This window comes from Nycticebus coucang, chromosome X (genome assembly GCF_027406575.1).
Source record: "Nycticebus coucang isolate mNycCou1 chromosome X, mNycCou1.pri, whole genome shotgun sequence".
Taxonomy (NCBI): Eukaryota; Metazoa; Chordata; class Mammalia; order Primates; family Lorisidae; genus Nycticebus; species Nycticebus coucang.
In genome coordinates this window covers 1108125-1134912 of record NC_069804.1, presented here as the reverse complement: position 1 = coordinate 1134912, position 26788 = coordinate 1108125, and the positions used below count along the sequence as shown (strand labels likewise).

The 26788-nt window shown below is 50.1% G+C and overlaps 1 protein-coding gene and 1 long non-coding RNA gene across 7 annotated transcripts; one reads left to right on the top strand and one right to left on the bottom strand.

Annotated features, from left to right (window-relative positions):
• Positions 1-142: 142 nt before the first annotated feature.
• IL3RA (interleukin 3 receptor subunit alpha) lies at positions 143-25547 on the bottom strand. Of its 4 annotated transcripts, none has more exons than XM_053580145.1 (13): positions 25205-25547; positions 22056-22153; positions 14155-14273; positions 12574-12688; positions 10497-10629; positions 10221-10408; positions 8229-8344; positions 7575-7601; positions 6244-6358; positions 3053-3158; positions 2241-2322; positions 1918-2039; positions 143-1802 (listed from the first exon to the last, which is right to left on the bottom strand). In XM_053580145.1, the coding sequence occupies exons 2-12, from the start codon at positions 22117-22119 to the stop codon at positions 1965-1967; spliced, it is 1140 nt and encodes a 379-aa protein (XP_053436120.1). In that variant the 5' UTR covers positions 22120-22153; positions 25205-25547; the 3' UTR covers positions 143-1802; positions 1918-1964. The 4 variants fall into 4 exon arrangements, with proteins under 4 accessions (XP_053436120.1, XP_053436121.1, XP_053436119.1 ...); XM_053580146.1 differs by having other exon boundaries at positions 143-1754; XM_053580144.1 differs by lacking the exon at positions 143-1802 and having other exon boundaries at positions 1820-2039.
• Positions 10641-16558, top strand: LOC128577810 (uncharacterized). Of its 3 annotated transcripts, none has more exons than XR_008377629.1 (4): positions 10641-11255; positions 12197-12283; positions 12583-12699; positions 13914-14147. It is a non-coding gene; the product is annotated as an uncharacterized LOC128577810 (long non-coding RNA). The 3 variants fall into 3 exon arrangements; XR_008377631.1 differs by lacking the exon at positions 13914-14147 and adding an exon at positions 12810-12941; XR_008377630.1 differs by lacking the exons at positions 12583-12699; positions 13914-14147 and adding an exon at positions 16170-16558.
• Positions 25548-26788: the final 1241 nt, after the last annotated feature.

Below are 26788 nucleotides of genomic sequence, written 5' to 3'. Positions count from 1 at the left end.
GCGTGAGCAGAGCAGCCTCGGGGGTGTCCAGAGAGCCTGTGTGGGAGGCAGGCAGGGTCTGTGACAGGTCTTGTGGTGCTTCCCACCCACCCTGGGGGTGGAGCAGGGAGGGCCGAGTGTCAGCATCCTGTAAGAGGTAGGATGGAGACAGGCGCTGGCAGGGCCGTCCAGGCTTCCGTTGAACTCCCTGCTCTGGAGAGTGGTCTTCGTGGGCACTACTTTACAGTTTCTTACTCAGTTCATACCCTTGTAACAGTGCTATGAACTGAGTGGTTATGACCAAGTCTGTTTCTCACAGTTCTGCGGGCTGCAAGTGGGATGCCAGGGCCTGGCAGGGTTGGTGACGGGGAAGGCCGTCTTCTCCCTGTGTTAGTCTGGGGGGGAACTTCTCAGAGGCCCCTTCTCCCTGTGTTAGTCTGGGGGGGAACTTCTCAGAGGCCCCTTCTCTAAGGGCACTGACCTGCTCACAAAGGCAGAGCCCTCACGCTTCCTAAGGCCCTACCTGATAGCATCACCTTGAGGGTAAGGATTTCAGTGTGACAGACCTTCAGACCTTTCTGCCCCAAAGTTCTGCCCCTGTGGTGGCTCCTTGGGCCGCCGTCTGCCTTTTGTTCCACCAGTGGCTGTAGTGGACATCACAGAGGTGACAGGGAGTTCCTTCCCCAGGCCTTACCTGTGATACAGCCTTCACTGCAGGAGGAGAAGCTTGTTTTGAAATTTTCTCCACCAAACTGAGCATTCATGCTGACTGCTCATGAATCCTAAGAGCCTGCCTCCTGAGCTTTTGAAAAATACTGGCTCCAAGGCAGGATTTGATGTTTTTATCAGAAATCTCAAGGCATTGCCAGGTACAAGCCATTATTTCTGTCCTGATGAAACTAGATTAGGACCAGGATATTCAAGTCATGTCTCAGCTGCAGTCACGTGGTTCATTCTGTGGGTGAGTGACAAAACAAGACTTTCCACCTGTCACCCCCACGTGGGTCTTAACAGAGGAACCCTGGTTCCCTGGGCTCTGACCCATCAACTCCAGGGTTTCTATTTTGGTTCTCAGCTACCTGAAGCTGTGGGAAATGAAGGATTTAGCCTTGAGCTCATTTTCATTTCCTGTTACACTTTAACCTGGTCATTAGTTACTTGTTCAATCAGTGGTTCCCTCAACCCAGTCCTGTTGACCTTGTGGGCATTCTGCGAATCCTGGTGTTTTGTGGTTGGGGGGGGGGGTTCCTCAAAAGTTGGCAAACAAAGGCCAGCACCTGCAGGGTGAGTTTTTATGTTCTACATGAACTTAAAATGTCAGCAAGGGGTTTCTGCTGCCCTGGTGCTTTTTATTCCATGTGGGCGGCTCCCAGAAACCTTTAAGAATAAAAGGCCATGTCAGTCCTCTGATCACAACGGTCAGAATCGCCTGAATTCTGAAGCTTTTCCCTCCTTCCTGGGCCTCAGTACACGTGTAACACTGCGGCACCCTTCTGTTCAGGTGCAGCTCTACTGGTGGTGCAGCCCAGGTCCATCCCCCACGGATGATGGGGCCGGCAGGGCATGGTCTCAAGGTCCTACCAGACCTCTCTAGCCGGCAGGTGCTGAGTCTGGGTAGAATCGTCTGCACGTGCGTGACTGACGTTCAGGGACATCGGGCCCTCCTGGCTGTGTGGGTGCTGGCAGGGGGCTTAGGAAGGCGTGCGGTGAGGGCGCACAGGGGAGCACTGGAGACGGGAAGGTGGACGCGGCACAGGACGGATGTAAACGCGAAGCTGACGGCAGGAAGTGGAAACGGTCCCTGTGGCTTTAGGGTGCTGTGGCTGGACCCCCAGGCGGGATGAAGGGTAACAGTGAGTGGGTAGGAAGCACTTTATTTGGGAAATCACAACAGCAAGGATCTCTGTCCCGCCCCCGGGCGCGCGCGCGCACACACACCAATGTGGGTTCCGCCCGGCACCCGGCGGTGCAGGACTCGGCACCGGTCACGTTTCCTTCACCAGCTGCACCTCGGCCACCGCGCAGTCCTCGGGTTCCGCCGTGCCCGCCTCCCAGGCCATCTGCAGGCCAAGGGACGAACCAGTGAGCCGCAGACAAGGGAGCGACTCCATCCCCAAAGCCGGAGGTGCCCGCGCGCTCTACCCTGTCCGCTCTGCCGGGTCACCGGCGGGGAGCGCGGCGTCTCACGCTCCCCGCAGCCTCCCCAGGCCCCCGTTGGGCAGCGGACAGAGTTAGCTTCCTGGGCCAGGTCGCAAGCCTACCAGCTTGTCGTTCGGGAAGTTGTCGCTGATGGGGTTCTTCATGCGAGGGATGGGCGGGAAGATTTTCTGCACCACCGAGTACCTTGGGGCAAAGCGATCTCGGCTCTGGGTCCAGCCCCGGCCGGCGCGTCCGCAGGGACAAGGGCTCAGCCCACATGCAGGGGGCTGTCTCCCTGGCCTCAATCCCAGGAACCCCCCGCGTCATCCCACATGTCTTAGCAGGAGCGGGTGCTCCCCAAGGCCAGCGCGCGGCAGGTGCGACAGGACAGCGCTGGTCCCTGGTGGCCCTTCGGGCGCCCCGTTTACGGATTACAGGGCGCTGGAGCGGATGGAGCGGGCGAGCAGCGCCCCCTGGGGGTCACCGGGCCTCCTTGACAAACCGGCTTGCTCCAGCTAACAGCTGGGCTGGGAGCTCAGCCTGGTGTCCCAGGCCAGAGGTCACCGGCTTCTCCTTCCACTACTTCAAGCACTCTGGGCTGGAAGGACTGCCGTGCCTCCAGTCTAGGGACACCCACGTGCCAGGTCGCAGCCCTGACCCTCTGGGTCCGCGCGCTTTCCTGGATGCCCTGGCCGCAGGAGTCCCGGAAACTGGCAGGAGCGAGGGTGGCGCTGCGGGGACTTCGGGGGCTGGGGGCTTGGGGGAGCTGCGGGGACTTCGGGGGCTGGGGGCTTGGGGGAGCTGCGGGGACTTCGGGGGCTGGGGGCTTGGGGGAGCTGCGGGGACTTCGGGGGCTGGGGGCTTGCGGGAGCTGCGGAGACTTGGGGGCTGGGAGCAGGGAGCGGCGGGCAGGGAGCTGCGCGCGAGGCCTCACCTTCTGCAGAGCACCAGCGCCAGCAGCAGCGCCAGCAGCGCCCCCAGTGCGACCATCAGAGACACTCGCCAGCTCCGAGCCTGTGGTGGCTCCTCCGGGTCACACACTGGGGGAGAAAGGTCACGTCCAGGGCCGCCCTGGGGTGTCCAGGGGTTGGTGTGCCCTCAGAGCTATGAGGTCTCCCCAGGCCTGGGAGAGAGGGAGGGCTGGGCAGCTGGGGGGACACTCCAAGAGGGAAATTTGGACGGTATGGCGGCCACCTCCTGCTAGACACTGCAGTATCCCCTGCAGGGGGCCCCTTACCCCCACTGAAGAACAGGGGACATGAGTGACACCCCCACCACCACCTCTGTCCAGCTAGTGTGAGGGGCTCAGGGAGGACGAGGGCCTTTGCTGCCCTCAGCAATTCAACAAGGTATTGGGTGTGTCCAGCGGCCTGGCCTTGACCTGGTTACCACGGCCAGGAGGGATGAGGATGCGCAGACCAGCCAGAGGGCCCACACAGTGAGAAAGAACCCCCACCCCCCCCATAGAAGAGGGACCCTCACAAGAGAGGGCCTCCCATGATAGAGGGATACCCCCCCAGAGAACCTCACACGGGAGAGGGACTGCCCACGGGAGAGGGACCGCCCACATGAGAGAAGGAACGCCCACATGTGAGAGGGAACGCCCACTGGAGAGGAGGAACGCCCACATGTGAGGGGGAACGCCCACATGAGAGAGGGAACGCCCACGGGAGAGGGAACACCTACAGGGGAGGGAACGCCCACATGAGAGAGGGAACGCCCACGGGAGAGGGAACACCTACAGGGGAGGGAACGCCCACATGAGAGAGGGAACGCCCACGGGAGAGGGAACACCTACAGGGGAGGGAACGCCCACATGAGAGAGGGAACGCCCACGGGAGAGGGAACACCTACAGGGGAGGGAACGCCCACGGGAGAGGGAACACCTACGGGGGAGGGAACGCCCACATGAGAGAGGGAACGCCCACGGGAGAGGGAACACCTACGGGGGAGGGAACGCCCACATGAGAGAGGGAACGCCCACGGGAGAGGGAACGCCTACGGGGGAGGGAACGCCCACATGAGAGAGGGAACGCCCACGGGAGAGGGAACACCTACAGGGGAGGGAACGCCCACATGAGAGAGGGAACGCCCACGGGAGAGGGAACACCTACAGGGGAGGGAACGCCCACATGAGAGAGGGAACGCCCACGGGAGAGGGAACACCTACAGGGGAGGGAACGCCCACATGAGAGAGGGAACGCCCACGGGAGAGGGAACACCTACAGGGGAGGGAACGCCCACATGAGAGAGGGAACGCCCACGGGAGAGGGAACACCTACAGGGGAGGGAACGCCCACATGAGAGAGGGAACGCCCACGGGAGAGGGAACACCTACGGGGGAGGGAACGCCCACATGAGAGAGGGAACGCCTACGGGGGAGGGAACGCCCACATGAGAGAGGGAACGCCCACGGGAGAGGGAACACCTACAGGGGAGGGAACGCCCACATGAGAGAGGGAACGCCCACGGGAGAGGGAACGCCTACGGGGGAGGGATGTCCACTTGGCATAGCAGGGCGGGTCCCCGACAACCCAGTCCTTGAATTTGATAGTATCCATCAAAATCCATCTCAGATTTTGTGCATGGTTTGGTTTTTTAAAGCATGAAAGCTGCATCTTGGTGACTGAGGTTTTTGGCAGTCGGGACTTTGTGGATAGAACGAGGAAAAGCTGAGACGGTGCCTGGGTCCCCTAAACTAATATGACTGAGGGTCTGTCAATAAAGAAGGTTATGACTCAGACACCGACACGGAGGAGAAGCTGGGGACGGAGGCAGAGACTTGGAGTGGTGTGGCCACAAGCCCAGGGACACCTGGCGCCCCCAGGAGCTGGGAGAGGCAGGAAGGAGCCTCCCCTGGGGCCTGTGGAGGGAGCGGCCCTGAGACACCTGCAGCTCAGACTCTTGGGCTCCAGGGCTGGGGGAGGGTGAATTCCTGTTTTTTCAAACCACCCCCACCCTGGGGGATGAAAACCCTTACTTTGCTTGTGCCTGTCTTGGAATTAGGGGTCTTCACAATCCAACTTTTATGAAGAATGACAGTTTCCTTTGCTATCATTCCTCCTGGTTTAATAATTCACCTGTATCATGTGTTGATGATATGTGATCTAGTCTGTAAAATTATAGTCACTCTCTACAGCTTCAGGACTAACAAAGTTATTCTTCCAAATGTCTGAAATCTAATCTGCGGGCTGTCAGAGGATTTCTGAAGCATCTCTGAGACGCCTGCACTCAGACCCCTGGGCTCCAGCACTGGGGCCAGTTTAAGGCCCTAAGGTGTGGTCTTGTTTGACAGCCCTAGGAGACCCACATCCAGTGTCTCCAGAGTGCCCAGGGCCTGGATGTCTGCAGTGTCCTGCCCCGAGGCTTTAGAAAGAGGAATACTGTTTGCATCCCAAGAGAAAGGACTCGGGGACCTGCTTTTAGTACTGCCCGGGGACCAACAGCAGGTCTTGTTCTTGAAGAATGATTCTCTCCACTTTATTTTTTTTTTTTTTTTTGGTATTCAAGACAGAGTCTTTCTCTGTCTCCTAGACTAGAGTGCAGTGGCTTCATTGTACTTCACAGCCTCAAACTCCTCAGCTCAAACGATCCTCCTGCCTCAGCCTCCCGAGGAGCTGGGACCACAGATGTGTGCACACCACCACGTCTAGCTGACTTTTCTATTTTTTGTAGAAACAGAGTCTCACTTTATTGCCAAGGCTGGCCTCAACCTCCTGGCCTCAATCAATCCTCCTGCCTGGGCCTCCCAAAGTGCAGGGATTATAGGCATGAGCAACCCCATCCCATTTGAGACGGCCTCTTAGTCTGGCTGTGGAGACCATGGCCCTGGTCTCTTTGGATAGGACCTTCTTGCCTGCCGACAGCTTCCTCATTATAAGCCCCAGGGGTTCTTACTGGGACAGTCTGGTTTTACCCTCCCTGGTCCCTCACATGGGGTTAGAGCAAGAGGCTGCGTCACTATTGGACTCAGGGCCCTCTCTGGATCAGAGAAACCGGCAAACACTCCTTTGGCAGTGGGGAGCTGAGGCGGCACAGAAAGTGGGCTCTATGTTTCCGTGACCAGGGGCTGTGCACATGCCTTCCACACGGGCACCAGGCAAATATGAAGTACACCCCACTCACCAAAGTGTTGGGGGTCGCTCCATTCACTCAGGAGGCCGTCATACACTTCCTTGGCTCTTATCTTCACGGTGTACCGTCCAGGATTGGGGAACATGAAGGAGGTTCCGTGTATGTCCTTTAGATGAAAAGAAAGTAAGGAAGAAAAAAACCTTTCTGCAGGGAAGGAGAATGGGGCTGAAATGTGTCCCTCACCAAATTCATGCTGCAGTCCTAGCCTTCAGGACCTTAGAATGGGGTCTGATTTGGAAACAGAGTCTCTGTAGATGTAATTAGCGAGAGATTTGGGGATGACACCATCCTGGATTAGGGAGAGCCCTAACTCTAAGAGACAGCAGAAGAGACACAGACACAGAGGAGAAGCCACGTGGAGATGGAGGCAGAGACTGGAGTGATGTGGCCACAAGCCCAGGGACGCCTGGAGCCTGCAGGAGCTGGGAGAGGCAGGAAGGAGCCTCCCCTGGGGCTTCCTAAAGAAGTGGGTATGATTATAGTGGGTGGACCTGTGTGAGTCCCTAAATGTGCACATCCTAATCCACACAACCTGTGAATGGGGAACAAGGACAGGCCTGTGTGAGCAGCTCTGGGGTCCCAGGGGTGTGACAGCACCAGTTTCTACATCCGCCATGCCAGTCGGCTGCTATTTCACAACACATCTTGCGTGGACGGCAGCCAGGCAGGCCCTGCGATTGCTATGTCCCTCGGGATGGGCACAGTGAGGACTCGGTGTGAGATGAAGGGAGCTCTAGGCATGGGGTTCCAGGTGGGGTGTGCAGACCCTAAGGGCAACTGTGGGATGATTACTGAGCAGCTCACCTCCCAAGATGCTGCTTCCTGACTGATCATGGGAGGGCTGGAGTGGGGGAGACAGAAGAGAGAGAGGGAGAGAGAGACAGAGAGAGGGAGAGAAAGACAGACAGAGAGAGAGAGAGAGACAGACAGACAGACCGAGAAAGCCTTTATCCACCTTTTCCTCCTCCCCGAGTGCAGGTCTGAGGTCCTCCTGCCATGCATAGGTCACCTGTATGTGATCTTTTCCCTGGTCACATACAGGGAGACAGAGCCCCAGTTTGGTGACTTGGTCCTGCCGGGTCCCGGAGACCTGGCCCAGGCTAAGGACCTCGGGAGCAAATGGGGGGACCTAATGTGGGCAGCATCTCTTAGTCTCCCATTTCCTTGTCCCTACATTTGGGGTTGCAAACCCCAGCTTTGCAGGACTATGGTAAGGGTGACTGTTGCCTGCACTTGAAGTCTGCCAAGTCAGAATAGGGGACAGTAATAATAATTAACTCTCGCTTTGCAGTGCTAAGTTCAGAGAGGCAGGGGACACTCACTGTTTCCAAGACAGCAGGTTCTGTGCCCTGCAAGAGAAGATCAAACAAGCTTTGAGGTGCCTGGACCCTGCCCTGACACATTTTCCCACACCTGAATTTTCTTTTTAGGGTAGAGAATGTTTAAACCATTTCCCCCCCATGAGCGTCATTTAACTGGCTTTCCCATTTTTTAACTATCCTAAATACAACTATTTTTTTTGTTTTCCAGGCAGAGCCTCATTGTGTCTCCCTGGGTAGAGTGCCGTGGCATCATCATAGCTTCCAGCAACCTCAAACTTCTGTGCTCAAGTGATCCTCCTGCCTCAGCCCCCCAGGTAGCTGGGACTACAGGTGCCTGTCCCAGCATCCCACTAGTTTTTCTATTTCTCTCTTGCTCAGGCTGGTCTCAAAGTCCTGACCTCAAGTGATCCTCCGTCCTCACCTCCCAGAGTGCTGTGATTACAGGTGTGAGCCACTGCACCTGGCTGGACTTTTAGTGCCTTAATGCTGACTTTAGCCCACCTTTTTAGTTTTACTAAAGCCCCATTCACCAAACTGTTCTTTTTTTAATGTTTCATACTTTTTTGTGCCCTGTCCAAGGAGACTCTGCCCAGCCCAAGTCCCCAGAATATGGGTTGCAGGGAGCAAAAGATGCCCGCAGGGGCCAAGCTGTACCTTTTGTATCTGAAGTTCATAGGTAAATCTTGTATTGAAATGGCTCAGCATCCTCCATGCCATGAAAGAGTGTGTTTTATTACACTCTGTGGTCATTTTGGGTGTACTTAATTTCTCTAGAGGTGGAGAAAAAAATTCTTTGATGAGTAAAATAAAAAAAAAAAATACTATTTTCCCCTGGAGATACTTTAAAACAATGCCTCTTATAGATTCTGGTGGCGGGAGGTGGGAGGAGAGGAGAATATCCTTCTGGAGTTGAGGAATGGGCAGAGAGATTAATAGGAAGAGACACAGGACAAAGTTGGGCTGGGATCATTAATGTCCACTAGCCGGGCCAGCAGGTCTGCAGACCCTGGCACCCAGGAGACCCTCCCCAAAAGCTTTCTCCAACAAAGTGTGCAGCCACTTCCTTCCTTCCTGGCACTGCCCCTCCCCTCTGCCTTTTGTTAATTCTATGCCATGGATTCCGTGGCTCCCTGAGCTTCCATGAGACCACATCCAGCTCTGCACATCCAGATCTGATCTCAACCAGAAGCCCAAGACAACACTCGCTGCCTGCATGCAGGTAGCTAAGGAGGCTCGGCCACCATGGGCACTCTGAATCACGGCACAGGGCTGGAGGGCCCTGGAGGCCAATGGCTCTGCGGGAGGGGTGTCTGGGACCAACGGGAAATTAGCCAGCGCTGTTCTGTGGTGGAATCAACAGTCCATAAAACGTAAGTCCACTGGGAACCTGTGATCTTATTTAGAAATAGAATCTTCAAAAATTAAGTTAAAGATCTTAACAGAAGGCCATAGAGTGAACCCAGTGACAGGTGTCCTCCTGAGAGAGACAGCAGAGGAGACACAGACACAGAGGAGAAGCCACATGGAGACGGAGGCAGAGACTGGAGTGATGTGGCCACAAGCCCAGGGATGGCTGGAGCCCCCAGGAGCTGGGAGAGGTAGGAAGGGGCCTCCCTGGGGCCTTAAGAAGGAACTGGATACAATTTTAATGGGTTGAATTGGTGACCCCAAAATATCTGTCCATGTGCCCTCACCCAGAACGTATGAATAGAATGTAATTTGGCAATAGGGTCTCTGCAGATGTAATTGGTGAGGGATCTCGAGATGAGACATTCTGGGTTAGAGAGGGCCTTAAACCCTGTGACAGGTGTCCTCCTAAGAAAGACAAGAGACGCAGACACAGAGGAGAAAAAGAGAGATAAAAGAAGAGAAGCACTTTCCCCCTGCCATTTAAAGGAGAATCCATGTTTTCCTTTTGCAGGGGTTCCATTTGCAAACCTGTGCTCAGGAGATGTGGGTCAGCCTGGGCAGGCCCAGGTTTTGTGGTACATGAAGTGATTTTGGTGAGGGGAGTTCAGTGTAGGGGACGGAATAATGAAATAACTTTCCTAAGATGGTTCTATAAAGGAAGTGTGTCCACTCCATAATTCCTATGTGAAAATCCTCACCCCCAAAGTAATGGTGTTAGGAGGCGGGGACTTTGGGAGGTGCTGAAGTCCTGAGGATGGAGCCTCATGGATGGGATCAGTGTCCTTCTAGAAGGGACCCCAGAGAGCTCCCTTGCCCTTTCCAGCATGTGAGGACACAGTGAGAAGGCGCTACCTGTGAACCAGGAGCTGAGTCCCCGCCACTCACAGCATCTGCCATGCGGGGATCTTTAACTTCCAGCCTTCAGGACTGTGAGCAACAAATGTCTGTTGTTTGTAAGCCTCAGCATCCTTTAAAAGGGACCCCAGAGAGCTCCCTCGCCCCTTCCACCCTGTGAGGACACAGTGAGAAGGCGCCATCTATGAACCAGGAAATGAGTCCCCGCCACTCACAGCATCTGCAGTGCCGGGATCTTGAACTTCAGCCTCCAGGGGTGTGAGCAGTGAGTTGGTGCTGAGCCGCTGCTGTGCAGTATTTCCTATGGCAGCCCAGGTGAAGACAGCAGCACCCAAAGCTGAAGGTGTGAGTATGAAGGAAATGCCCCAAGTCCTTACTCACCAATTCCTGATAGATCTGAGATGGTAATATCGGTGCAGGGGATCCTGGCATCTTCACTGGTCCCATTCACCATAATCACGTAATTATGAAAATATTTGAACTTTTTAGAGATGTCATCAAAACGGCAGCTGGTGTGTGTCCCCCGGGCATCTGCTCTGTAATGCAGACACTCACGCTGCTCACGGGTGCTGTGGGAAGTACACAGGTGCAGGCATGAGCCCAGCCATTCCCCGCCTGTGGCTGGGAGAGCCGGACAGTCCCCAAGGCCACACGTACTCCACATCTGTCGAGTAGAGGTGGTATTGGACATCGCTCGGGGCCCCCTGGCCCACCGTCCAATTGCAGGTAATGAAATCCACATCATGAATGAGGCAGCTCAGATTCTCAGCAGCAGCCTCAGGCTTTCCGTCTGGGCTTGCAAAGATAAAAGCGAAAACAAATCATTCTGGAGAATAATTAAAGTAAGTGAAAGTAACTTTCTTTTTCTCTTTCTTTCTTTCTTTCTTCATCTCTTTCTTTATTTCATTCTTTTCTTTCTTTCTTTCTTTCTTTCTCTTTTCTTTGTCTTCTTTCTCTCTTTATCTCTTTCTTTCTCTCTTTTCTCTTTCTTTCTTTCCTTCTCTCTTTCTTTTTTGTCTCCGTCCCTCCCTCCCTCCCTTCCTTCCTCACAAGGTTAGAGTACACCTCTTGGGGGCAGGATGCAATTATAAGAGGTTCTCTACCTAAGAAATGCAAACATTGCAACTTAATTCTTTGTACCCTCAATTAACATTTCTTTCTTTCGAGTCAGACTCTCTGTCCCCCTGGGTAGAGGGCCATGCCATCATCACAGCTCACAGCAACCTCAAACTCCTGGGCTCAAGTGATCCTCCTGCTTCAGCCTCCCAAGTAGAAGGGACTACAGGCGCCTGCCACCACACCTGCATAATTTTTCTGTTTTTAGTAGAGATGGGGTGTCACTCCTGCTCGGGCTGGTCTCCAAATCTGAGCTCAGGTGATCCACACTCCTTGGCCTCCCAAGTGCTGGGATTACAGGTGTGAGCACTTTTTATTCTGAGATCTCTGTGCAGTTGCATGTCGTTGTGGGAAATAATTCAGAGAAGCCTCTGCTCAGTTTCTCCTTACCATAACATCTTGCAATACTCTAGGGCAGGTGTCCTCAAACTTTTTATTCATTTTTTTTTTTTTGGCCGGGGCTGGGTTTGAACCCGCCACCTCCGGCATATGGGACCGGCGCCCTACCCGCTGAGCCACAGGCGCCACCCTGTCCTCAAACTTTTTAAACAGGGGGCCAGACCGTTGGAAGGCTGGACTATAGTTTTAAAAAAAAAAAAAAAAACTATGAACAAATTCCTATGCACACTGCACATATCTTATTTTGAAGTAAAAAACAAAATGGGAACAAATACCATTCACACCACTTCATGTTGCCCGCGGGCCACAGTTTGAGGACACCTGCTCTAGAGCAGCGATTTTCAACGACTGTGCCGAGGCTCATGGGTGTGCCACGGAAAGTTTTAAAGATCATTCATTAAATTACTTGCAGAAGTTCAAAGCACAGTGAGTATATTCTTTTCTTCACTCTTTTGTTTCCCATCAACATAATTTAAGTGTGCCGTGGCAGTTTAACTGTAAGTTCAAGTGTGCCATGAGATAAAAAAAAGGTAGAAAAACACTGCTCTAGGGACATTGCTCAGCTGTACTATTGATCAGGGTACACGAAGGATACCGACCATTTCCATCACCCCCAAGGTCTGTTTTTATGGACACATCCACTTGTCTCCGGACACTCCCCCTGCTCGACCCCTGCCCATCACGAGCCTGTTTCTCATTTCTACAATTTTGCCGTTTCAAGTCTGTCTTCTACATATGAGTTCACATTGTATATTACATCTGCTGTTGACTTTTTCCCCACTCAGCGTGAATCCTTAGAGATGTCTCCACAGTATAAGTAATTTTTTTTTTTTCTTTTGCAGTTTTTGGCTGGGGCCGGGTTTGAACCTGCCACCTCCGGTATGTGGGGCTGGTGCTCTACTCCTTTGAGCCACAGGTGCCGTCCCAGTGTAAGTAATTCTTTTGATCTTGTGGGAGGCAGGGGAATAAGGACAGGGAGAGGAGAGAGGGGTATGGGTTTGCTCCCACTTAATGGGCACAATGTTAGGGCTTACGGCACACCTCTTGGGGGTGGTACACAATTATAAGAGGGACTTTACCTAACTCATGCAAACCTTGCCACTTTGTACCCTCAATTAACCCGAAACAATAAAAAATAAAAATAAATAAAATGATACCAACAAAATGAAGAACCCTGAGAGCTGGTTAAAATGCAAACAAAATAAGCATTTCTCCTCACCCTGCTCAGGGAACAGAATCCACGTGGAGAACGGGGACTCCGACACCCTGACGGTGTAGTTTGTCACAGTGCAGAGGGAAAGGGCCTCAATATGGCAATACGCGTTTCTTGTCGCCTGGGAAAGATGTAAGAATGTGGTGATAGTTTGGATAATATACTTTTTTCTGACATGAATAATTTTTTCACGTTACAATACCATTCTACTTTTTTATTTTTTTGTTTGTTTTTTGAGACAGTTTCACTGCTGCCCTGGCTAGAGTGCTGTGACATCATAGCTCACAACCACCTCAAATTCCTGGGCTCCGGGGTGGCACCTGTGGCTCAAAGGAGTAGGGCTCCACCTCCATTTTGGAGGTGGCGTGTTCAAACCCGCCCCAGCCAAAAACAGCAAAATAAATAAATAAATAAATAAACAAACAAATAAATAAAATTCCTGGGCTTAAGCGATCCTTCTTGTCTCAGCCTCCAGAGTAGCTGGGACTGCAGGTACCCACCAGAATACCCGTCCCTTTTTTTCCTCTTTTTTTTTTTTTTTTTTTGATCAACATAATTTAAGTGTGTAGTGGACGTTTGTTTAACTATGGGTTCAAGTGTGCTGTGAGATTAAAAAAAGTTGAAAAACACTGCTCTAGGCTTAGCACCTGTGGCTCAAGTGGCTAAGGCGCCAGCCACATACACCTGAGCTGGCGGGTTCAAATCCAGCCTGGGCCCACCAAACAACGACGGCTGCAACCAAAAAATAGCCCAGCGTTGTGGCGGCACCTGTAGTCCCAGCTACTTGGGAGGCTGAGGCAGGAGAATCGCTTGAGCCCAGGAGTTGGAGGTTGCTGTGAGCTGTGATGCTACAGCACTCTACCCAGAGCGACAGCTTGAGGCTCTGTCAGGGAAGGGAAGGGAAGGGAAGGGAAGGGAAGGGAAGGGAAGGGAAGGGAAGGGAAGGGAAGGGAAGGGAAGGGAAGGGAAGGGAAGGGAAGGGAAGGGAAGGGAAGGGAAGGGAAGGGAAGGGAAGGGAAGGGAAGGGAAGGGAAGGGAAGGGAAGGGAAGGGAAGGGAAGGGAAGGGAAGGGAAGGGAAGGGAAGGGAAGGGAAGGGAAGGGAAGGGAAGGGAAGGGAAGGGAAGGGAAGGGAAGGGAAGGGAAGGGAAGGGAAGGGAAGGGAAGGGAAGGGAGAAGGAAGGAAAGAAAAAAGAAAAAGAAAAACACTACTTTAGCTGTGAAAAGAAAAGAAAAGAAAAGAAAAAGAAAAACACTGCTTTAGCTGTCCAAACCCAGGCGATGACAGGATAGAGTATTAGGGAGGCCTCTGGGATGAGGACCGGGCTTCCTGAGTATTCAGTTTCAGTTCTTCCCTTCTCTACCTGAAATGTCTGAGCCCACCTCGACACCCATGCTGTTGAGTGTGGATGTGGGAAGAACTGCAGCATCGGTGGTGGAAACTCACTCCCTGTACACCCCGTGGCTTACTACACACGGACTCTACATGGTCGTGATGCCAGAGACGGCTCACCCTTTCAGCTCTCCTGGTTCTCAGACCCTTGCACGATGCAGAAACATTTGGGCCAACTGTCGAGAACGCGGTTTACCTCCATGGGCAGTATCGAGTCTTTGATACACTCAATTTTGGACACATTTCCGTTAAGGTCCCAGGTCAACCGTTCGCTTTTTGGGTCCACCCTTAAGTTCTTGATTGGTGAGTTGGGTTCTGAAATGTTGACAGATTACAGTTAGGAGAGATACACAAGGATCTTAAAACAGCCACAAAATCAGCCAATAATTAGGAATCAGATCTCGACATGGACAAGGGCTAGTGGGAGCCAGGAACCAATAGCACATTACTGATCTCACTTGTCTTCCCAAGGAAGGTCCCATCATCACCTTCCCAATTGTTGGGGGGAAGAGTCAGCAAAACACATCAAGCTGTGTCTGTGTACGTGAGATCTACCCTTCAGGGCCAGCCGTGTCATAGTGTGCTGTTCTCAGGGAGAAGTGAGAACACTTTCTTGCCTTAGAAATTTGGCTAATTCTCCAATAACAAAAGGTGATTTTGGAATGGCAGTTTTCAAAGTGCTATGTGTGGCTATCTATCATCTATCTATCTGTCTATCTATCTGTCCGTCCATCTATCTATCCATCCTCAATCCTATCTTATCTATCATCCACCATCTATCTATCCATCTATTCTCTTATCTATTTATCCATTTGTCTATCCATACATCCTATCTATCTATCTATCTATCTATCTATCTATCTATCTATCTATCTATCTATCTATCTATCTATCTATCTAATCTGTCTATCCATCCATCCAGTCTATCTATCTACCTAGCCATCCATCCATCTCATCCTATCTATTTATCTATCTATCTATCTATCTATCTATCTATCTATCTATCTATCTATCTATCTATCTATCCAGTCATTCTATCTATCTATCTATCCATCTATCTATCTATCTATCTATCTATCTATCTATCATCTGTCAATCTATCTAAATATCTAGATATCTGTCTAGCTATCTATCCATTCATCCAGTCTGTCTATCTATCTATCTATCCATCCATCCATCTATATATCCATTTATCAGTCCATCTACCTGTCTATCTATCTACCCATCTGTCCATCTGTCCACCCATTCATCCATTTACCTCTTCATTCATCTATCTATCTACCTACCCACCTATCCATCTATCCATCCATCCATCCATCCATCTGTGTATCTATCTATCTATCTAATCTGTCTATCTATCCATCCATCCATCCATCCAGTCTCTATCTATCCATCCATCCTTTATCTATCCATCTAATGTATCTATCTATCTATCCATCCATCCATCCAGTCTCTCTCTATCTATCCATCCATCCATCCATCTCATCTCATCTCATCTCATCCATCCATCCATCCATGCATCCTATCTATCTATCCATCCATCCATCTCATCTCATTTCATCTCATCTCATCCATCCATTCTATCTATCTATCTATCAATCATATCTCTCTATCATCTCTCTATCCATTCTCTTATCTCTCTATCTACATCTACCCATCCACCCATCCCATCTTATCTATCTATCCACTGTCTATCTATCCATCCATCCAGTCTCGTATCTATCTATATCTATGTATATCTATTTATCCATCATCAATCCTATCTATCCATCCATCCATCCTCCTATATACAGAGGGTGCCAAAATTTGTATACACATTTTAAGAAAGGAAAAACCTGGGCGGTGCCTGTGGCTCAAAGGAGTAGGGCGCTGGCCCCATATGCTGGAGTTGGTGGGTTCAAACCCAGTCCCAGTCAAAAACTGCAAAAAAAAAAAATAATAAATAAATAAATAAAAATAAATTAATTAAAAAAAGAAAGAAAGAAAGGAAAAACCTGTATTAAAATTGTAATACTCAATATGTAACTAAAGATGAACACAAGTGTCGTTGACCCCCTTTTGTAGTTGCAGAAGTCAAACATGATTCAATACAGTTTTTTTTCCTTTCTTAAGATGTGTATACTTTTCTTTTGGCACCCTCTGGGTAGAGCACTTTGCTTCATAAAATACAAGGCATAGTTATTACACAATGATATTTGTGTTCTTACACAGGTCACAGGCTGTTGGAGCAATTCTGATATTGTCAGAAAATCTCCCAGAATGTGTATATGTGTATGTTTGAAGAAATGTTGCAGGAGAACTACATATTGGCACCACGTTTTTGAGTGTTGATGCAGAAAGAGGTCTCTCTCTGCAACCACGGGGTTTGCTGTCTTTTATTAATGACTCAGATAAAGATGCGGAAGATAATATTCAACCAAAATTTGCCAATAACTCAAAGTTATAAATGCACCCTGGATATCTCTAGAGCAGTGTTTTTCAACCTTTTTTTTTTAAATCTCATGGCACACTTACATTATCTCGATGAAAAAAAAGAGTTAATAAAAGAAAATAAACTTCCTGTGCTTTGAACTTCTTTTGAAAATAATTTATGAATAATCTTTAAACATTTTTGCAGCACCCCTAAGATCCTCTCACGGCACAGCAGGGTTGCAGTGACTGATAATGGCTGCTTTAAAAGCTTCCTCTGGGACCCGTCACTCAGAGAACCAAGAGAAATGAATTGTTTACACACTACACATACCAAGAATAGTTACCAAGTTCAACAACCTTGATTTTATGAGCAAGACCAAAGTTTTGAATGCCTTGCTTTCTGCAAGTATTTTCTCCTAACTTCTCAGGATAATTTATTCCTTGAAAAAAACTCTCCTAGGCTTGGCGCCCCTAGCTCAGTGATTAGGGTGCTGGCCACATACACCCTGGGCTGGCAGGTTGGAACCCTGGGCCTGCTAAACAACAATGACAACTACTACAAAAAAGTAATTGGGTGTTGTGGTGGGCATCTGTAGTCCCAGCTACTTGGGAGGCCGAGGTGAGAGAATCGCTTAAGCCCGAGAGTTTGAGGTTGCTGTGAGCTGTGACACCACAGCACTCTACTGAGGGTGACATACTAAAACTCTGTCTCAAAAAAAAAAAGAAAAGAAAAAAAAAAAACTCTCCTAGAGAAAATGTATTTTATTTATTTATTTATTTATTTATTTATTTATTTATTTATTGTCTTTTTTAGAGACAGAGTCTCACTATGTCGCCCTTGGTAGAGTGCTGTGGCGTCACAGCTCATAGCAACCTCCAGTTCTTGGGCTTAGGCGATTCTCTTGCCTCAGCCTCCCAAGTAGCTGGGGCTACAGGTGCTTGCCACAACACCTGGCCATTTTTTTGTTGCAATTTGGCTGGGACCGGGCTCAAAACTGCCGCTCTTGGTATATGGGGCCGGCACCCTACCCACTGAGCCACAGGTGCCACCCAGAGAGAAAATGTATATAACACTGTTATATGTAACTCTTAATAGTCATAAGAATCTACTGTTTCTTCTGCTAAAACAATGTCGAACCTCATTAAAATACATATGAGTGTTAAAGTTGTAAATATTTCTTTTAGTGTATTTTATTATATCTTATGTATATATAAATAGAGAGGGTGCCAAAAAAGTATACACATTTTAAGAAAAGAAAATACTGAATTTAAATTATAGTATTCAGACAGGGCACAGTGGCTCATACCTGTAATCCCAGCATTCTGGGAGGCCAAGGCAAATGGATCCCTTGAGGTCAGGAGTTTGAGACCAGCCTGAGCAAGATCAAGACCTCATATCTACTAAAAACAGGAAAACTAGCTGGGTGTTGTATTGGGGGCCTATAGTCCCAGATACTTGGGAGTCTGAGGCAGGAGGATCACTTGAGCCCAGGAATTTGAGGTTGCTGTGAGCTATGACACCACAGCACTCTACCAATGGTGACAAAGTGATTTTTTGTGTGGGGGGGAGGGGACAGAGTCTCACTCTGTGCCCTGGGTAGAGTGCCATGGTGGCATCATAGCTCACAGCAACCTCAAACTCCTGGGCTCAAGTGATCCTCCTGCCTCAGACTCCTGAGTAACTGGGAAAATAAGAGCCCCCCACAACCCCTGACTAGTTTTTCTATTTTTAGGAGAGACAGGGTCTCAATCTTGTCCAGGTTGGTCTCGAACTCCTGAGCTCAAGGGATCCTCCTGCCTTAGCCTCCCAGAGTGCTGGTACAACAAGCATGAGCCACACCACCTGGCCAGAAAATTAGTAAACATTTTGAATAGAATGAAAATGAAAATAAATTAAACAAACAAGCAGAAGTTTGGATGAACACAGCTAACGCAGTCCTTAGGAGAAAGTTACAAGATTGTATACTTGGTAGAAAAGAGTGTAAACACCATTATCTGAGTTTCCACATTATAACCTTAGAGAAAGAAGATCAAATTGAACTTCAAAGAAATTAAGTGTCAAGTGAAACCTCTCCAATAACAAAGGCAATAAAAACTAATGCAAAAGAAAACGGTAAAACGATAAAGGAAAACAAAACAGGTGGCCCTTTGTAAAGATCAGTATAATTGATAATCGTCTAGTTAGGGAAAAAAGAGACAAAATTAAAATGGCCCATTGTAGAGCAAAAGAATGGATTATACAGATTCTTTAATATTGGAAGAATAGGGCGGCGCCTGTGGCTCAAAGGGGTAGGGCGCTAGCCCCATATGCTGGAGATGGCGGGTTCAAACCCAGCCCCGGCCAAAAACTGCAAACAAACAAAAAAAATTGGAAGAATAATAAGGGAGTATTTGAATAAATGTGTGCTAATACATTCAACAGTACCAGAAACAGGCTCCTTCCTTGAAATACACAAGTTAACAATGTTGATGTAAGACCTCTGTATCTGTCAAAGGAATAGAACTTAGAGTTAAAAACCTCCCCACAATGAACATACCAGGTATAAGATGGTTTCACTGGCAAATTTTATCAAATGCTTAGAAACACATGATATCAACAGACACAATCTTTTAAAAATATAAAGAGAGGCTTGGCGTCCCTAGCACCGTGGTTATGGTGCCAGCCACACACACTGAGGCTGGTGGGTTCGAACCTGGCCCAGGCCAGCTAAACAACAATGACAACTGCAACAAAAAGCAGCCGGGCCTTGTGGCCGGTGCCCGTGGTCCCAACTACTTGGGAGGCTGAGGCAAGACAATCACTTAAGCTCAAGAGTTGGAGGTTGCTGTGAGCTGTGATGCCACAGCGCTCTACCCAGGGTGACAACTTAAGACTCTGTCTCAAAAAAAAAAAAAAAAAAAATATATATATATACACACACACACACACACACACGGGGGGGGGAACTTTTCTGAGTCATTTTGTAAGGTCACCGTTCATCTGATAGCAAAATCCAAGATGTTAAAAGCAAACTTATTCATAACAGGCAAGATGTACAGGTTAATTGGGTTGACTTAGCCATCTCTCTCTGCATGTATGTTTGGCATCATATGGTATGCCATAAATAATACATACTATTTTTTATCTGTCACTTAAAAAGTAAGTTTTGTTTTGAGACAGACTCTCACTGTGTCACCCTGGGTAGAGTGCCATGGTGTCATAGCTCACAGCAACCTCCAACTCTTGGGCTCAAGTGATCCTCTTGCCTCAGCCTCCCAAATAGCTGGGACTACAGGCGCCTACCACAATGCTTGGCTATTTTTAGAGACAAGGTCTCACTCTGGCTCAGGCTGGTTTCGAACCTGTGAGCTCAGGCAATCCACCCTCCTTGGCCTCCCAGAGTGCTAGAATTATAGGAGTGAGCCACCCCTCCTGGCCTAAAAAGTAAGTTTTAAAAACCTGATTGTGGTAGGTCAGATTCGGTGTCTCATGCCTGTGATCCCAGCACTCTGGGAGGCTGAGGCAAGTGGATTGCTTGAGCTCAGGAGTTCAAGAGCAGCCTGAGCAAGAGTGAGACCCCTGCCTGTACTAAAATAGAAAAACTAGCTAGGCGTTGTGGCAGGTACCTGTAGTCCCAGCTACTAGGGAGGCTGAGGCAAGAGAATCGCTTTAAGCCCAAAAGTTTGAGGTTGCTGTGAGCTGTGACGCCACAGCACCCTACCCAGGGCAATAGCGTGAGACTCTGTCTCAAAAATAAAAATCATAGTAATAATAAATTTTTAAAAATGCAATGTGGTATTCAATTTAAATTTTCATTACAATAAATATTTTGGTTTCTCCGGGGAAAAACGGTGAATAGAAGTCGGTGAATCATCCTCATAAACACAGACCCACACTTCCTTAACAAAATATTAGTAAGTGAATCAAACAATATGCAATATACAAAATTGGTAACACCTGGTGTTCAAGGAGGATTCACTGCCAGGAATGCAACATTGCTTTGACCATCACCGCAATTCTCACTATTTCTTTCTTTTATTTTTTTGCTTTTTTTTTTTAATCAGGATCTTTACCATTCATGCCATTAATGGGAAACAGGCGATTCTCTTAATCAAAGCAGGAGCGGGGAACTGACAAAATTTAACACCCATTCATGATTTATAACTCTCACCAAATTAGATGTGGACACAAACTTCCTCACCCCGATAAATCTAGGAAAATACTTTGGCTAACTCAGCCTTAACACTGAGAGACTGAACCCTTGCCGGCAACTCTATGTAGCCCTCTCGTGCAGTTCAACAGAGGGAGAAGTTTTAGGGAACTTGGAGGAAGAAAAGTGAGCTTTTCGAGTGCACTGGGAGCTTCCTTCTTGGTCTGCTACTACTAGAAAGAAACATCCTTCCTGCCTGTGGTGACAGATCTCTCGTGGGCTGGAGTGACCACAGAGGGGTGCAACCTCACTCAGGGCCCGAAGATAAAGCTGAGATCACAGGGGGCCTGAGAAGTGCTGGAAGCCCCCAGCCCCTCTTGGAGTTGGATATAGTCATGCAGCTGAGTTCTAGTTCATGGAGTGACATCTGATCCTTCCAGTTCTGGCCCCAGACATACCACGTAGCATCATTTAAGCTCTGCGGAGAGCCCAGGGCCACACTGAGGGACTTACAGGCCAGCAGATAAGATGAACCTGTGACGAGCTAGATCGTGCCTCCCCCATCCCCCTAGTTTGTGTGTTGAAGTCCTAAGTGTCCCCACTGAGAACCTGAGCTTATCTGGACGCAGGTGCATTGCTCAGCTAATGAGTTCACCTGGATGCTGAATGGTGCAGAACAGGACCCTGATCTAACACACCTGGTGTCTGTAAAAAGGGGGATTTGGACACAGACACCAACACCCAGAGAACGTGACAAGACTGGACTGATGCTGCCACAGGCCAGGGAAATATAAGAGGTGGGAGAGAGAGGCCTGGGACTGACCCTTCTTGGAGCCAGTGCTGCCCACACCTGGGACGCCTTCCCACCTTCAGACCACAAGACTATCAATGTCTGCTTTTGAACCCGCCCAATTTATGGTTCTTTGCTGAAGCAGTTGTTTTGAACGGAATGTTTGTGCCTGTCCCAAATTATTAACCATTGTAATTGAATTATCTTGTCAGGTCAAAGAGATGCTAATTTGCCTTCCATCGTTAACCTGTGTCGAGCCACATCGCTCCATTCTCTGCCTCCATCTCCATGTGGCTTCTCCTCTGTGTCTGTGTCTCCTCTGCTGTCTCTCAGGAGGACACCTGTCACTGGGTTTAGGGCCCCCATAATCCAGGATGGCCTCATCTCGAGATCCTTCACTAATTACATCTGCAGCGACCTTATTTCCAAATAAAGTCACCTCTGAAGGTGCTAGGGGTTATAACTTCAACATAGGAGTTTGGGAAGACACTATTCAGCCTGTCACAATGGTCTTTTCAATTGGTCTCCCCAGAAATAGGCTGAGACACAATTTCCTGTGAAAATGTTAAAACTGAATGTTGGTGAGTGATGGGTCCTAAAGCCTGAGATACACAAAACACCTGATACCAGGTCTGTATCATGATCAAGTCATGGGCTGTCCCATTGTATTACAGTTTCGCAGGACGTCACCACTCGGGGAAGGTGGCAGGGGTCCCGGGATGTCCATCTCATTCCCAACACAGTAGTGTCCCCTCCCATACCTACCCTGGCTGGTCTGTGGCAGGCAGGAGGCAGAGGTCAGAAACACCATGAGCCAAAAGAGGACCATGGTGGATGCAGCGCCCACGGGAACCAAGCGTGTGCTGTGAGGGAGAGCAGAGTCAGCTATCATGGAGCAGGTGGCAGGGGTGCAGGGCCGACTCCTTAGGGAGGGTGGGGCTTGGGGTGCACACAGCTCTCTCCAGAGGGACAGTGCCTTGCAGGTGCACATGTGTGCAAATGGCATCATGCACGTGTGTGCACACATGCCTGTTTATGTGGGCACATGTATATGCATATGTGCTTGTGAGTGTGCATGCTTGTGTGTGCACGTATCCATGGGTGAGTGTGCTTGTGTGTGGGTACGCACATGTGTGCAAATGCATGTGTGTGAGTGTGCATGCTTGTGTGTGCACGCATACATGTGTGTGAGTGTGCATGCTTGTGTGTGCATGTATACATGTGTGAGTGTGTGCGTGTGCATGCTTGTGTGTGCATGTATACGTGTGTGAATGTGTGTGTGCGTGCAAGTGTGCATGCTTGTGTGTGCATGCATGTGTGTGTGAGTGTGTGGGTATGCATGTGTGAGTGTGCTTGTGTGTGCACGTACGCATGTGTGTGAATGTGCTTGTGTGAATCTGCATGTGTGTGAGTGTGCTTGTGTGAATCTGCATGTGTGTGAGTACGCCTGTATATGCATATGTGTGTGTGGGAGTCTCTGTGTGTCATCCTGTTTTGAAAGAGCTCCCGCCCCAGGGCTTAGCACGCTCTTGGCTCTGGCCCTATCTGGAAACCAAGAAAAACACAGGCCATGCAGAGCTGCAGGAAACACTGAAATGACCCAACAGTGGAAGGAAAGGCCAATTACAGTGATGAAATCAAGGCAGGCTGAGCTTCCCAATGGACCCAGTTTCGGTAACTGGGCATTGCAAGCTCTCAGTGTCCGGCCTGGAATTTTGCCCCGGGGTTCCTGTGAAGTCCTTGCTGGCAGGACTTCCTGAGCTGGCTCTCCCGAGCACCTCTTCATGGGTGGCCAGGTGGCTCTGAGGTCTCACCATGGCTCTTGCCCCAGTCATCTTTTGCACACACTGTTATCATACTTGGGTGCCCCTTTGAGCTGACAGCAGTCAGAAAGCAAAAATAAGATCCCAGGTCCCCCATGCTGGGACGTGGCACCTCGGGGGGCCAGCTCAGGGCTGCCACACCAGTGATTGACCCCACCAGGATTCGCAGGGCCTCGCCTGCCAGGGGATCACCCCCTCCCACAGGGGCTCAGTCTCTCTGTGAGCCTGGGGATTTCCCACAAAACACTCTCACTGTGAACCAAGCCATCTGCAAGAACACGCCTGGGGCCAAGGACAGGGGCTGAGACTGTCCCCACCCGTGAGAGGCGTTCCCAGCCTCTGCCACTTGGAGCTGGTTCTCCAGTGGACTGTCAATTCCCAGGAAATGCATTATCTGGATGGTGGAAGTGTGAGGGTCCCCACAGGTCCCAGCTCTTACACAAGCGGGCACCACATTCTGTTATCAAAACTGCTTCTTACAGAGCATGGGGCCCATGCTCCCTGCCAGTGGGTAAGATCCAGAATTCTTTACCAGGTCTCCCCATCAACCTGTCACTCTGGGACCGGGTGAGGACAGAGGGTGAGGCATTTAGGTGCAAAATTTTGGGGGCCACCCTCAAACCCATGTTACTATAAATAAAAATTGTTAGGCAGTATTTTTAAAAGACCCAAACCACACATCCATGATGAGAAACGTATCAAAATTTTAAACAAAGGCAGGATGACAACAGCCTGACAGTGACTTTTATTTACTGCACGTGGGTCCAGGGACACCATGAGGTTCACTGCTGGGGGATTTCTGGGGTCCCTGCTCCTGTCTTTTGCTCGGGTAAACTAAACTCCCCCAACATACAGGTGATCCAGGCAGAGTCAGACGTGCTTGGTAATCTTTTCCTAATGTGAAGAGATTAACATCCTTTAAGGAACTAAATGGCATTGATCACAGGACGTTATTGAGCTGGGCTCAAGTGATCTTCCTGCCTCAACAGCTCGAGTGGCTGAGACAACAGGTGACTCCCACCCCCATCTAGTATTTTTTTTTTCATGTTTTGTAAAGCTGGGATCTTGCTATGTTGGCCAGGTTGGCCTCAAGTGGCCCTCCTGATGTGGCCTCTCCAAGGGCTAGGATTACAGGAGTGAACAACCACACCAGGCTTAAAGCTTATGGACTAAGATGTTCATTGATTAAAAATAAATAAATAAATAAATAAAATAAAAAGATGTTCATTGATGTGAAACTCACTGGCCGTAAAGTGCACCATTGTAAAATGTTCAAGCCTAGGGCATTGCCTGCCTTCACAATTCTGTACAAACGCCACCTCTATCAATCTCCAGAACATTTTCATCCCCCTAGAAGGTGATCCATTAGGCGATCACCCCCCATTCCCTCTGCAGCTCTGTTAACCACTAATCTTTGCTCTCTCTCTGTGGATCTATGTCTGGACAGGATTTCATTCCTTTTCAGGGCTAAATAATATTCTCTTTGAGAGGTGAATCACTTCTGTTTCCCCATTCGTCCACTGCCAGACATCTGGGCATGCCCACCTCCTGGCTATTGTCAATCCTGCCTCTATGAGGGACGCGTGTTCTGACCAGCCCTCTGGGGCACTCTCAGTCTCACTAAGCTTTGAGAGACGCCAGTAACAGACATTGTGACTGTGGTGGGACCCCAGCCCCCAAAGCCGCTCCTTGGCAGGCAGCCCCAGGTATTAGGTGAAGCCTTGACCAGCCGAAGACAGTAACTGTGGTCACCCGTATACACGTACATTTTCTGGGAGCCATACTAAAGAAGGGGGGGACCCAGTAAAATTAATTATGATCCTATACATTATCTAACCCAAAGTATCCAAAATACCATACCATCACTGAAGCTTATGGTCAGCATAAAAATGAGGAATGATAGTTTGAGCGTCCTGATTTGGTACTGAGTCTTTGTACCGTGGACCCCGGACGCCACATCTCATCTGCAACTGGCCATGCACAAATGCTCCGTGGCCTCCTGTGGCTGGTACCCCTGTAGTGGCCAGTCTGAGTTTACAAAGAAACCACTTGGGGGCTGCCTCCTGTGCTGGACAGATGAGGGGGTCTTACCTTGAACGCAGACGGAAGCCCAGCGTGGGAGAAGCAGCTGACTGGTTTTAGTCCAGCTGGTCTGGCGGTCCCGGCCAGGGGTGACCCTGGTCTCAGGCGTTTCAGCTGCTTTCCCCTGTCTGCTGCAGGAAGTGTCCCCACACAGAGAAATGAAAGCTCCTTCTCCTCACTCAGCTGTTTTATAGCCTCCAGATGGAGCCCCACCCCAAACACACCCAATGAGGGTCCCTTGTGGTAGGTGCCCAGCAAGGACCCCTTGTCTCTCTCCCTGACGGCTGTGGTGCTGGGGCCAGCTGCTTCCCCACCCCCAGAACAAACTCTCTTTCTTTGGAAAGTGTCATTTTCCTGTTCTAGCTTTTTGGCCAGTGTTATCCTGTGTTATAATTATAATTACTGCTTACGGTTCAAAGTTGCGTGGTTGGGCAACTTCCTGCCATAATAAATCCAGCCCGGCAGGCGTGGTCGGTGGTGCCAGGGGGCTCCTCTCTGCCCCATCAGAAAGCTCCCCAGGACAGGGAGGTGACCCTGGACGAGGTGGGGTACAGCCAGTATTGGGGCAGGGCCAGTCCACGCCCCGAGCTGCCCAGTGCTGGAATAATTGGTTATTACCTTTTTCTCCCCGAAGCCTCCATTAGGCACCCCTCACCCTCACGCCTTTCACCTCTGCTCCAAGTTCTCGCTCAGCCCTCCCCTCCCCACGGTCTCCACCATGGGTCCTGCTCATTGTGTCTCCCCAGCTGCTGGAGCTGGACTGCCTGTCTCTCCTCCCCGGGCTCCAAATGTATGTCCGCCTGGAATGTCACAACAGGACCTTATCTGGGAAAAGGGTCTCCACAGATGTTATTAAGGATTTCAAGATGAGACCATCCTGGATTAGGGAGGGCCCTAAACCCAGTGACATGTGTCCTTCTAAGAGACAGCAGAGGGGACACAGACACTGAGGAGAAGCCACGTGGAGACGGAGGCAGAGACTGGAGTGATGTGGACACAAGCCCAGGGACGCCTGGAGCCCCCAGGAGCCTCCTCTGGGGCCTGTGGAGGGAGCTGACTGAGACCCCTGCAGCTCAGACCCCTGGGCTCCAGGGCTGGGGAAGGTGAATGTCTGTTGTTTTCTAAGCCACCAATTTGTGGCACTTTGTCTTGGGAGCCCCAGGACACTGATATGCCAACACATCTGGTGTGGACCTGAGTCCCTGCTAGCTGAACAGAGGCTTTTGGAGACGACAGTCCCTCTTGCCCCCAACAGAAGGCCTGGGACTCCCTCCCCACCTCATGCCTTCTAGAGTAATCACCACACTGGGGCCTGACAACGATGGCATTCCTGGTGGCAAGCGCTTGCTGTGGGGTCCCTTTTGTCCAGGACCCTTGGCAGCACAGTGGGTGGTCTGGGCTCTCAGGTGATGGGCGGGCTTCAGGAGGATTCCAGCTGTGGGGCTGCAGGGCCCTCTAGTGCAGTCCAGGCCGAGTGCTGGGCTGAGGAGACTGACCCTGTGGACCTCGGGTGCCCCCAACACCTGGGTCAAGCTTTGAGGGCCTTTCTGAGAAACACGAATGGGCCATTTCCCAGCACCTCCAGGGCAAAGG